This window comes from Sebastes fasciatus, chromosome 20 (assembly GCF_043250625.1).
Source record: "Sebastes fasciatus isolate fSebFas1 chromosome 20, fSebFas1.pri, whole genome shotgun sequence".
Classification (NCBI taxonomy): domain Eukaryota; kingdom Metazoa; phylum Chordata; class Actinopteri; order Perciformes; family Sebastidae; genus Sebastes; species Sebastes fasciatus.
Genome location: NC_133814.1, coordinates 4,093,956 through 4,106,228, shown reverse-complemented (window position 1 = coordinate 4,106,228; position 12,273 = coordinate 4,093,956). Strand labels below are relative to the sequence as shown.

The 12,273-nt window shown below is 39.8% G+C and overlaps 1 protein-coding gene across 1 annotated transcript in view; it reads left to right on the top strand.

Annotated features, from left to right (window-relative positions):
* The window catches only part of slc39a11 (solute carrier family 39, member 11), a 157,473-nt gene that overhangs the window by 3,820 nt on the left and 141,380 nt on the right, over window positions 1-12,273 (top strand). Inside the window, exon 3 of the mRNA XM_074621013.1 lies at window positions 566-604. Within this exon, the coding sequence (XP_074477114.1) occupies window positions 566-604 (39 nt within the window). The remainder of the gene's footprint in view (window positions 1-565; window positions 605-12,273) is intronic.

Below are 12,273 nucleotides of genomic sequence, written 5' to 3'. Positions count from 1 at the left end.
TCAAACCATTTCTTCAAATGTGGATGTTCTTCATGTTATATAATCTCTACACAGCCTATTTAGTGAAAGCAGCACCTTAGCAGAGCAGCTGCAGCTTCTGTGCACACAATCAACACACACACAATCAATGTAGTTGCATGTATTAAACAGAAGAACATGGACTTGAAGCATGAAAATACAGACTGAAAAATGGATTGATTTAAACAGAAGCATATTTGTTCCATCAGATGCGTCAGTCAAGTGAAACATCTAAACACAAAATTGATCACATATATTAGTAATAAAATAATTAGTTTCTCAATGAAAATAACAAATAAATGAACCATATGATAGAGCTGAGGATTTCCAGTATAACTGCTAGATGCATCACATGAAACCCCTCTATTGACAGAATGCTTTTGCTGGTAGATGGTGTATGTGTTTTTTTTTTGTTATTTCTGGACCTCTGACTCTCGGGAAATGTTGCATTTTTGCCAGTTAAGTCAACAGCAAGAGGTTTACTGAAGAGTACGAGGATATCGATTTGACTGACTCGCACATCTCTCTTCTTGTCTGCCCTTTTCAGAAGCGTATCTTGGATGGAAGTCTAGGCTTTGCAGCTGGGGTGAGTCAGATTTATTTTGAACTGAACCTCACACACACACACACACACACACACACACACACACACACACACACACACACACACACACACACACACATACAGTACAGGTAGGAGGATGCTGCGATGTGATGGGTTTTTGGGACATTTCACCGTGGCAGGCTGAGTTTCTTCCAGAGACAGACAAAGCCTGACACTTCCAGATGCCACATTAATTCATAAAAGTTTGAGATAATTATTCCCCCGAAGGAGTGCTTGGCCTTATCATGTCTCAAGACGCTTTATGCTGCAATAGAAAATACCCCCACTATCTGACTTTTACAATTACATTCCTTGATTTCCTGAGGGGGGAAGCAGTTCACGGACGATATTTATCAAGTGTCTCAGGGCAGGGAATCAGTAGCAAATCCAACCTGGCACAGAGGCGCGAAGTGATGCCTCTTACAATAATAAAATTACTTTATAAGCTTTTCAAGCCTATGAAAGTTGTCTTGTACTATATCTCTGCTGGGATTTAGGAAAGCTGCGTAGCTGTTTTAACTTATTAGAAGTTCATAAAAGAGGGAAATGATAGGACATACACACATTGTGTTTGCAGAGAAGTACAGAATGTAGAACATTCATTTGATTTTTAAATAACAGCGAGGTGTGCACATCCAGGCAAAGGTACTCAAGTGCAAGAAAAAAAGTACTTAACTGCAGGGCAAAAAGGAGGTCTGCACACTGTTAGGCTCCAAAGTGCACACCTCCTTTATGCCCTGCAGTTCTTTAAACCTGCATTATATTAATTGATGATTGAAAAATGTACCCCTTGGTTGCAGCATAACAAGCTGTAAACAAAACATTAACATGTTTTTAAGGTACAGTGTGTAGGATTTGGCAGCATCTAGTGGTGAGGTTGTAGATTGCAACCAACTAAAACTTCTCTCGTGTGCCAAGCGTGTAGGAAAAAAACACGAATGATCCTATCTAGAGTCAGTGTTTGGTTTGTCCGTTAAGGGCTGCTGTAGAAACATGGTGGCCGGCTCCGTGAAGAGAACCCGCTCCGTATGTAGATTAAAAAACACAACGATTCTTATTTTCAGGTGATTATACACTAAAGAAAACATACGTATTAATATTATATTCCATTTCTACCCATAGATCCCCCCTTACGCTACACACTGTTAATTTAACCCTCCAAAGTTGATTTGGCTAATGTGTTAGCAAACAGTTGCCTATTTACATGTATAGCAGACCGATACGCAGAGAACATACTATCAAAACATTTATAAAGTTATTATAAGTTAGTATTGTTGCCAAGACTTGTTCGTATTAAAGCCATGAGCCAATGAACTTCTTAAAGGTAAAATGTGTAGGATTTGTGGTGTTGCAGATTGCAACCAACTGAATATCCCTCCGCTCACTCCTCCCTTTCCAAGACTGCGGTAACGTGAGCCGCCGAGTGCAAAACCGTGGTAACGCCGTTCGCCTCGCTCACAGGCCATCCTTACCATAATAACACTACTAACGGAAGTCAGATGGCGGCTGGCGGTACCACGATTTTGCACACTGCTGTTCACGTTATCGCAGTTTCACAAGTGTCGGAAAAACTACAGTGGCCTTCAGGTAACGTAAAAATGTGAAAGTCTCTCTCTAGAGCCAGTGTTTGGTTTGTCCATTCTGGGCTACTGTAGAAACATGGCGGTGCAACATGGCAGATTCCGTGAAGAGAACACGCTCCCTATGTAGATATGAAGGGCTCATTCAAAGCTAACGAAAACACGATTCTTAGTTTCAGGTGTTTATACGCTCATGAAAACATAGTTCTGAATATTATATTCCATTTCTGCTAATTGCTACACACTGGCCCTTTAAATAATTGTTCCAGCTAAAAAGTGTAAGGTACAGTGCTGGATCAAACTGGCGTAAACCCTTTAAAAACCACAAGATGTGTAACATATACTGAGTTTGCAATACCCTCACGTCATTTTCATACACCACAAGAATTAATTAAGTTTTTACCACATCAAGATATACTTTATATATGCCCTTCAGTTCACTGAGAAAACTATAACACGTCTTGATTAATTGGATTTTTACAGTTCTTAGCATTGTTAAATTATACAGTAACATTAATTTTCAGAGATCTTTCAGCTCCGTAAATAGCTCTCATATGTGTGAAATAGACGTTTTTTTTTTTTAATCCTGTTGAAACTAATTGCAATTCCTTATAGTGATTCTGAGATTGTTGATTACATACCCAGATAAGTGAGTTGATAAGACAAATGCCAAATGAGGAGAGATTGTCCACGCTTCCTTGAGAAAGAGAATGGCAGAAAATGGAGATCTAATCGCAATCAGCGCTTATCTCAATTATCTATACTTTGGTCTTAACAGCTTTTCAATCACGTTCGAGGCTATGCTGAATGCTCTTATACGTTCCAATGAAACGAGATAGACAGAGAAGAGCCGGGGGGGTCTCTCCGTTGAACATTTGCACAACGTTTTTCCAATCTTGCTAGTAGCATATCTCTGAAAATATATTTTTGATGAACTTAGACACTCAGCATGCACGGTATGAATTATTGATACAAATTGCCAGAGTCTCTCCAATTTTACAGCCTCTTGTTGGCATAATATGATTTTACAGTAATTCATTTTAATAAGAAACTAAATTTTTTAGTCTGTCCCTGCATATTTATATGTACGTTTTTGGCTGTGATAATCTTCTATATAGTCTAATTTATTACTAGCTGGTGGCATAGCAGAATATAAATGTAGGACTGGTAGAAGTACATTTCCATTTTTGTTGAATTATTGCTCTACCATGGCAGTTTGGTATCAATTACTGTAATTGTTTGCTTTAAAGAGGACCTATTATGCTTATTTTCAGGTGCATACTTGTATTTTGGGTTTCTAGTAGAACATGTTTACGTGCTTTAATGTTAAAAAAAACCCCCACTATTTTTCTCATACTGACTGTGCTGCAGCACTTCTTTTCACCCTCTGTCTGAAAGCTCTGTTTGAGCTCCTGCTCCCCCCCCTCCCGAAAAGCCCAGTCTGCTCTGATTGGTCAGCTGGCCCACTCTTGTTGTGATTAGTCAACCGAACCAAACACTTTGGACTCCGCTCCAGCTCCGCTCTAACTAACTAGCTTTGTTTGAGGGTGTTCCAAACGAGCTGCTAGGCAGGTACTATGCAAATGTGTTACTTGGTGACATCACCACGTTAGGTGAGGTGTTTCAGGCAGTTCAGGAGCAGTGTTTCTGTGGAGGAGAGTAACTCCCTTTGGTCTGGACTTTGTAACTTTGCAGATCTTTTACATGCATAAAAAAATATACAACACATTAAATGAAAGGGGAAAAGCACAAAAGCATAATAGGTCCTCTTTAAAGAGACCTTTAAGATATCAAAAAGTACAGGAATGGTTTTGTAACAATTAAGATAAGAAATAGAAGCATTTGTTTTTACTGTGTACCTAAGAAATATGAAGCTGCCTGTAGCACTATATATGGATGGAGAGTGCTGCTGCTGAAGGTAGCCTAGCCAACTTGTGCAATTTTGTGCTTGTTGAATGCAGACCATAAACGGCAGTCCTCCTCTCTCACTGATGCTGTGCCGCTGAGATCTGGCTGTGACAATATTACTGCTCCATTTGGCTTTTATATTGGACAAATTCAACTATTCAGCTATATCAGTTTCTGATGAAAAAAAATACCTGAGGGGGTTGAGTGGAGATGGAAAGTGGAAGGGAAGTAGATCGGTTCTTACTTTATGCCGTTTCAAAGAATAATGTCGTAACCGGCCATGGGATTGCTTTTTGGCTGCACCCGGAAAGTGAAAGAAGGTCAAACAGATAGTAGGAGCCAGTTTAAAGAATGGAGGGAACGTTGCACATCATTCAATGATGGTGATTTTGTTCCTCAAGTAGAGAAAGGTTTCACCAGTCAAATGTTACTGTAGGTAAAAATCTTAAGGTGACTTATGAAGATATTGCCTTCTCAGAGAGACTGTAATGTACAGAATAATTGTCAGTAAGGTGAACAATAGGTTAAAAACTGAGAGGAAAGCCAACAGATAACGGTCGAGCATATGCAGAGTTGATAAAGCCTACACAGTGAAATAGTAATGTACAATGCAGTAGACCTTGTCACATCTCACCTCAGAAACAGGAATGGTGTGATGCACTTGCTACACTCTATTAGAATTAGGGCTGTCAATCAATGCCATTAATCGCAAATTAATGACACATTTTTTATCTGTTCAAATGGACCTTAAAGGGAGATTTGTCAAGTATTTAACATGGGAGTGGGCAAATATGCTTGCTTTATGTAAAATGTATGAATATATTTATTATTGGAAAACAATTAACAACACAAAACAATGACAAATATTGTCCAGAAACCCTCACAGGTACTGCATTTAGCATAAAACAATATGCTCAAATCATAACATGGCAAACTGCAGCCCAACAGACAACAACAGCTGTCAGTGTGTCAGTGTGCTGACTTGACTATGACTTGCCCCAAAGTGTCATCATAAAGTGGACATGTCTGTAAAGGGGAGACTCGTGGGTACCCATAGAACCTATTTTCATTCAAATATCTTGAGTAATACATTACTTTATGTGTAACTTAAATGGCGGTTGGCATGCTCCCAGTTTAGAGAAGCAGACAGGAGTACCGACACGGAAGCTAAGCAATGTACTGCTGTGGATGCCACATTAGTTCGGATCCAAAAGTCACACAATAACACAAACAAACTAACTGATTGATGCAGCGGTAGACCAACAACCACCGTGTTCTTCGAGATAAAATTACTGCTTTTGTGAATGGAGATATGTCTGGTGGCTTTGAAGAGAGCGATATAACGGCTTCAATTCCCCGTTGGAAAGGGATGTCTGATGGCAATGAAAATACGCTAATTACTGTATAGCGTGCACTTACTTTACTGAACACTGAGTACTGTGGCTAAAATGTGTTTTTCTGCTGCTCTCGTCCACACTCGCTATACCTCGCCGTCAGACAGACCTTTCCTACGGGGAACTGAAGCCGTTATATCGCTCTCTTCATAGCCACCAGACTCCATTCACAAAAGCAGTAATTTTACCTCGCAGAACGCAATTCGTATTCATAACCCTATTGATTAGCTTTGATTAGATAACTTTGGTAACCTAAATTGACATCACTGCTTTTTGCAACGGATTGGGCGTTTCCATTGGAAAAAAAAGGAACAGAATGCAGATGGATTTAAGTCAGACATGAAGTCAGACATGAAAAGGGTGAGGCTCGGTGGGTGTTTCATGACCTGCCTGTGTCATTCTTTTTGCATCTCATGTGATTCAGATGCCATCCTATTCCCATGCTTTACATTTGCTGTCCCCCTAACTCTCACACACACACACACACACACACACACACACACACACACACACACACACACACACACACACACACACACACACACACAGATACAGATACAGATGGACACACACAAACATGCCATACAGTCTTTGTGTCACAGGAGAAAATCACGTCATGCTGTCCCAGAACGCAGCGTCTCAGCTGTGATTGTTGGCGAGGAATAGCAACGATTTCTCATCATTTCTTTGTTTCTGTATCTCCTCTTCCTATCCTTCCAGTCCCACCTCTCTTTGCATGTTTTAGTTTAATGACGCTGTTTATTCTTGGACAGAAAGTGCTAGAGGAAAGCGGTCCAGCGAATGACGTCAATGGGCAACATTTAAGGCCCAGTCCTCTGTTTCTTTAAAGTTGTTTTCCGGGAACATTTTAGATGAATGTCGGTTTTTCTAGTCAGGGCTCAGTTGATATTACACAAAAGTAATTCCTCCACAGACGGTTTACGAAGGCGACTCCAGCTGTCTTTCACCAATTACAATCACTTACAAACTATTTTCATTGGCTGATTGAGTTTTCACTGCTGTGTAGTAACGTCACACTACCTGCTGCATTGGAACAAACTGTTGCCAGCGAACAATATTATATTTCAGTGTTTCCTGCCCTGGTGATAGGATGAAACGGCAATATAGCTCATTTTATATAGAGATTTCTGAACAGACCAGAAACCAGAAGTTTAATCTCCATCATCAGAAAAAAATAAGTTCCAAAGTTCTTGGTTCCTATTTATCAGCTGTCTCTGAGTAGTAAATGGGTCCTATCCGGCCCAACGTCCTCAGAATAATGCATTTTTTGCTCCATTTAGTATTTTTACTCTAGGATAGGAATTCTGTCTCCTCCAGGATTAAGCACACCATCACTCCACCCACTACAACCTCTGGAGAAAATGAGTTTTTTGTGATTCATGTTTAATATGCATTAAGAAAAAATGGTGATGAGATGGCACACCTGTGTGTTTATTGCCCATAAAATAAATTCCCTGCCACACGATAAACCAAATTAGCAGTTTCCATGTCAACGTCATGAACAGCTATATAAATAAAACCATTGGTCTGGGCATACAGTAAATGAGGACTCTATATTAGTTAATACCACAGCCTCAACACATGTTAGTGGTAATCTGTGGTTGAAGAAGTATTCCGATCATTTACTAAAGTAAAAGTAGCAATACCACAGTGTAGAAATACTCTGTTACAAGTAAAGTATTAGCATCAAACTATATTTAAAGTTACAAAAAGTAAAATAAATACATTTATTTATGTATTTATTTTATTAGAATTAAAAAGTAAAAGTACTCATTATGCAGAATGGCCCATTTCAGAATAATGTATATTGTATTATAAACTATAACTTAATAGATTAATGCTGGTAAAGGTATAATAAAATATATAATTTAATATATAAAATATAATATAATAAAATATCTTTAATCTAAAAATGAAATGGCAGCTTTCTCAGCTAGAAACAAAGCATTTTCACAGTTAAGACTGAACACAATACAGTTAACTGTACTGCGGGCCCATTGATGTGTTGAAGAATGGATGAGGAATTTGAACATGACAGCCAATGCACTCCAAAGAAAGTTACTCATTTCTTAAAAAAAAACGTTCTCCTGCTTCCTACCGTGAGCACTCATAATGCACCGCCATTCTATGGCTCCACCTGGTTGACTGCCCACCCATATCATGGGCTGAAACAAAACAAGTGGCATGTGTATTGCACATAATCCTTGCAAAGCCAGTGTAAGGGAGAGGACAATAAACAGCGTTTTATGTAATTTTACCATGTGGGATTGTTTTAGGGTGTTTTTTTTCACAGAATTCAGCCCACACCATCTTCTGTGATTTTTCGGCATTCTGTGCACAGAGGTTGAAAACATGCCTGAAGAAGCTATAGCAAGAGGTCTAGGCATTCATCCATATGGCCGTTAATTCTATTGCCATGCTGCTGCCAGATGCGTGTTGTATGTGAGGTGAATGAGAATCCTGACGGGTAGACGGTACCTGTCAGGAATACTTTATAAGAGTGGGGTGTGTTGTTTTTTTTCTTTCTGTTATAAGGACATGGATGCACACAGAATATAAATAAACTGGAAAAACAAGGTTTGGAAACTTGTGTTTGGTGGAGCATAGCGTCTCCGCGTCGTCTCCATATTTTGACCCTGCCATCCAACTTCCGCAGACAGAACCTGGACTCATCACTGAACATGACATTCCCCCACATGTTCAGGTTCCATTGTCTGTGTTGTCGACACCAGCGCAAACGGGCCTGACGGTGAAGGGCAGTCATTGCAGGCTTCCTGGTAGCCTTATGAGAATACACTGTTTACCATTGGCAGAGCATTTTGGCCAATTTTTCTTGGGCGCTACCCAAATAATCAGTTGTGCTGCTCATCCCACAAATGCATGATCCTTACAAGTTGGACATCATTGCGAAGGTAAATAAACAGGCTTTCCAACAATGTAAAATACAATGCCAATTAGCATTGTAACAACAGAGAAATAATCCACCAAACACAAGTTTCCGAACTTTGTTTTTCCAGTATATTTGTTTGTATTGGGAATTGGAATGTCTCTGACTACGTTGACATGCATGCTATTATGCCAACGTTTTCTCATATAACGGTTTGTGTGATATCTCACGAAAAAGTTAGTCATCATTTTCCGTTTGTTTTCCTACGAATGCCCAGTAACACGTGTCACTTTCCACTTGTTACATGCATACAGTCTTTTCAAAAACTGAACTTCCGTCTTCACATGAAATAACTTCCTTAGGTTTAGGCAAGAAAGTTGCTTTGTTAGACTTAGGAAAAGATCAACTTGGTTAGAGTTAAGCAACAAAACGACTTAGTTAGGTTTAGGAAAAAATCGTGGTTTTGCTTAAAGTGGAAGTGGCGTTACTTAAATACGTAACTTACGCGACAAATAAATCAGCTTCTGGTTTCACATGAGACACGAACGCCGATTCTGGGCGAAAGTCTGGTGTTTTTTGACCCGCCCATTAACCCCGACTTATGCGGCGTGCACCGCTATTTATATTTCCTGGTTTACAATTATGGTAATTACAGACACATTGATTTTGTGGGATATACACAAATTACTTTACTTTACACATTACTTTTCGTAGGTATAGCTATGAACAGTGTATGAGACCAGCCCGAATATTCCGAATATGGCAATATTGCAAATTTATACGGGTCTTGTTCCATTTGGATATTCTGAAATAGGCCTTTTTCCCAATGATGCATTTTCCAATTAAGATGTATGGGATATGTCGATATTATTCTGTTTTTAGGAGCATTCTTTGGACATACTGTATATATAGCTCAATGAGAATATGTGTCTCAATTGGGGTTTTTACGGCAGTTTGTGACACACGACCCACACAGCTCTGTGCGTTTTACACAAACCAACTAGCCAACAGTTTGCAGAGATGCATGCCTAAAAGAAAAGCCCACATTTCTGGTCGGAAAGGAGAAACACACCTACTTTTAAAAATTATCAAAGACTTTTTCTTTTAGTTTTTTGGATATGCGCAAATATCGCAACACCAACCTTTTCAAGAAGGTGGTTGAAGGAATGAAAGAAGGAGGCTGTGTTCACACGGTCGAACAAGTCTTCCACCGGTTATGTTAAATCGGAGTAAGCACGGCTGCATGTAAACAGGAATATTAGTGGAGTATTGATTTTCAAACAGCATAGTAGGAATATTGTCTCTTTCGGAATAAGGGCAAAAAACAGAATATATAACTAACAACTAACGCCGCGTCTGGGAACCCGCCTAGGAAGCCATCCTAAAGGAAAGTCTAGCATGTTCGATTTTTTTTGGGGGGGGTTACCACGACGTGTTCCGTCATGGCAGTGACTTGCTGCGCAGGCGCGCACAACTGTAAACAATGGCGAAGAGAAAGAGGAACGATGTTTGGTGAAATTGTGAAATGGAGAAAAGATTTGTGGAGCTATGGCAACAACACCCCAGTCTTTTGGGTGTTTCCTCAATGACCTTCCACGACAGAGTGAAAAGAAAAAAGCTGGCGTGAAATAGCATAGGCACTTCAGCAACCCGTTGAGTAGGCCACTGCCATTAGCATCAAGCCTCCTTCCTGATGACATCACGCACATCGTGAAAGTATAAAAATATTGGGTAGTCTGAACCAGGCATTATAGAACTTATGGAAACCACAGATACTCCTTTTGTATATTCATGTTTTGTACAGTATTTTTCCCCCAAAGAAGAATTCGATTAGACTCAGTCTTACAAGGCCAGACTTGATCATCAAGGTTCTGCTAATCCTCTCTGGGTGCATAATAGAACACTTTTTTTCCCATGCCGTCCTTCCACCTCTCCATTGCAAGTGTCTCCCTCGCTGCATTGAAATTATGGGATTCACCAGTCAATGTCAGATTGCAGTTTTGAGCGGCAAAGAGGACATATAAGTGCAGAAGCTGTGACTGAATTGAGTCGTGAGGGTGAAGAAAGAAGGAATGCACGAAGCAGAAACGGGGGAACTGTTTTAATGGCACAATCGCAAAGACCAGCACAATGTGCGAGACCATGCGCACAAGGTTGTTGAGAGCAAATCTGTTGTTTTCATACAGGTGCAAGCGTGCTTTTTTCATGATGGGTTACATGGCGAGTATAAATTGTGGGGCTAGAGATGCTTATTATCCTCTCAGCCAGTCACATTACTTTATAATTACGTTTACTGCTTGCTCTTTGCTTTTCTTTCCAGTAATTCTTGGGTGACGTCAATTCTCTACAAGGTAAAAAAACAAATGATACAAAGATGGTTGATTTATTAATCTGTGCAGTATAAGTGAGCTATTCATTACTGAATTTTGGTTTCATCTGGTTGATGAAAATACATGTAATCTTGCAACTTTCCAAACAGTTCCCTGTCGCAGACAAAAAGTGCAGTATTAGTTCACGTTTTTTTTGCATGAAGTATTCTTATTACTCCCGCGTGAATAAGCAGGATATGTGTATTTCTTTACTTGGCTGAACGCAAATCATACTAATTGAATCATGGGTCATTCCTTGCAGGACCCACTGTTCACATAAGGAAAAACAAAACCAACAAAAGTGATGGAATTAATGTTGACATTGTCCATGTCATCGTCGCTTTTCAATTGTGAAACATTACATTCTACTTGATGGAGAGCTGCAGGCTGTGTGTATGCCTCTTACAGCATACTGAACCAGCCCTGCAGCCTTACATGCCTCAACTATAAAATTGGCTCAATCAAATTAATATTGAGAGATAGGTACGCCATATTTAACTTTTAAATTGTGTCCCTGGCAGAAAGAGCACAGGGCTGTGAGAATAGCGGTGTATAGCTTCTAGAGATTGCTATCTTGGATGTTCGATTTTTGCTCCTTTCCCCCCGTGACATTTGCTCAGTAATCTCTGTTCATCTTCTGTGGAATACCTCTTTACTCTCAATGTTAGCACCGGCTAGCTGGCACATGGCCGCCTAAAGGTTAGAGAAGTGGGTGAACAATGATTGTCTGAGAAAACCTTGACAAGAAAACAAATGAGAGACCGTCTCCCTCCATCCCTCCACTAATACTCCTCTGGACATGCCCTTTAGAGAGGCATATATTCCCTAGTCACACCAGAGGAGATGTTCAGTTGCTAGAAGGATAGTACTTGACAAATTTTTACTGTAGGTGTGAATGTTTGAAACTGTAGTAATGTTAAACTGTGCAATGCTTGGAACGTGCACTTTTGTTCTGCAGGGCAAGAAACTTAAAAAGATTGTTGGCTTTAGGAATAGCCGTATCAGTCTATCGGTCTGGCGTGTCTCAACAACTATTGGATGGATTGCCATGAAATTTGATACAAACATTCATGTTCCCCTCAGGATGAATTGTAACAATGTAGCGTAGTGGTTCCAAACCTGGGGTCTGGGTCCCCTTAGGGGGGCGCCAAAGATCGAAGGATGTGCGCCAGGATTTTTCTGTCAAACTTAGGTTTTGAAATCAATTAAAATCATAAGATACAAAACTATGTAAAAAGATATTTTTCTGCTACTTAGTAGCAAAATCTAACGAAATATTCTGCTGCAATCCATATTTGTTGGCGTTTAGCCTTTCAAAAAAAGGTAAAAAAAGCGATTTGCTCTCCTGCTCGTCACACACAAAGGGAGCCCCGCAGCTGTTTTAACAGGGCAGTCTAGCAGCAATCGAACAACACCATAAATTACATTTATTTAACTATAATAAAAAAATATCTATTTGGGCTCTAACACTATTGTAAATTAAGTCATTACA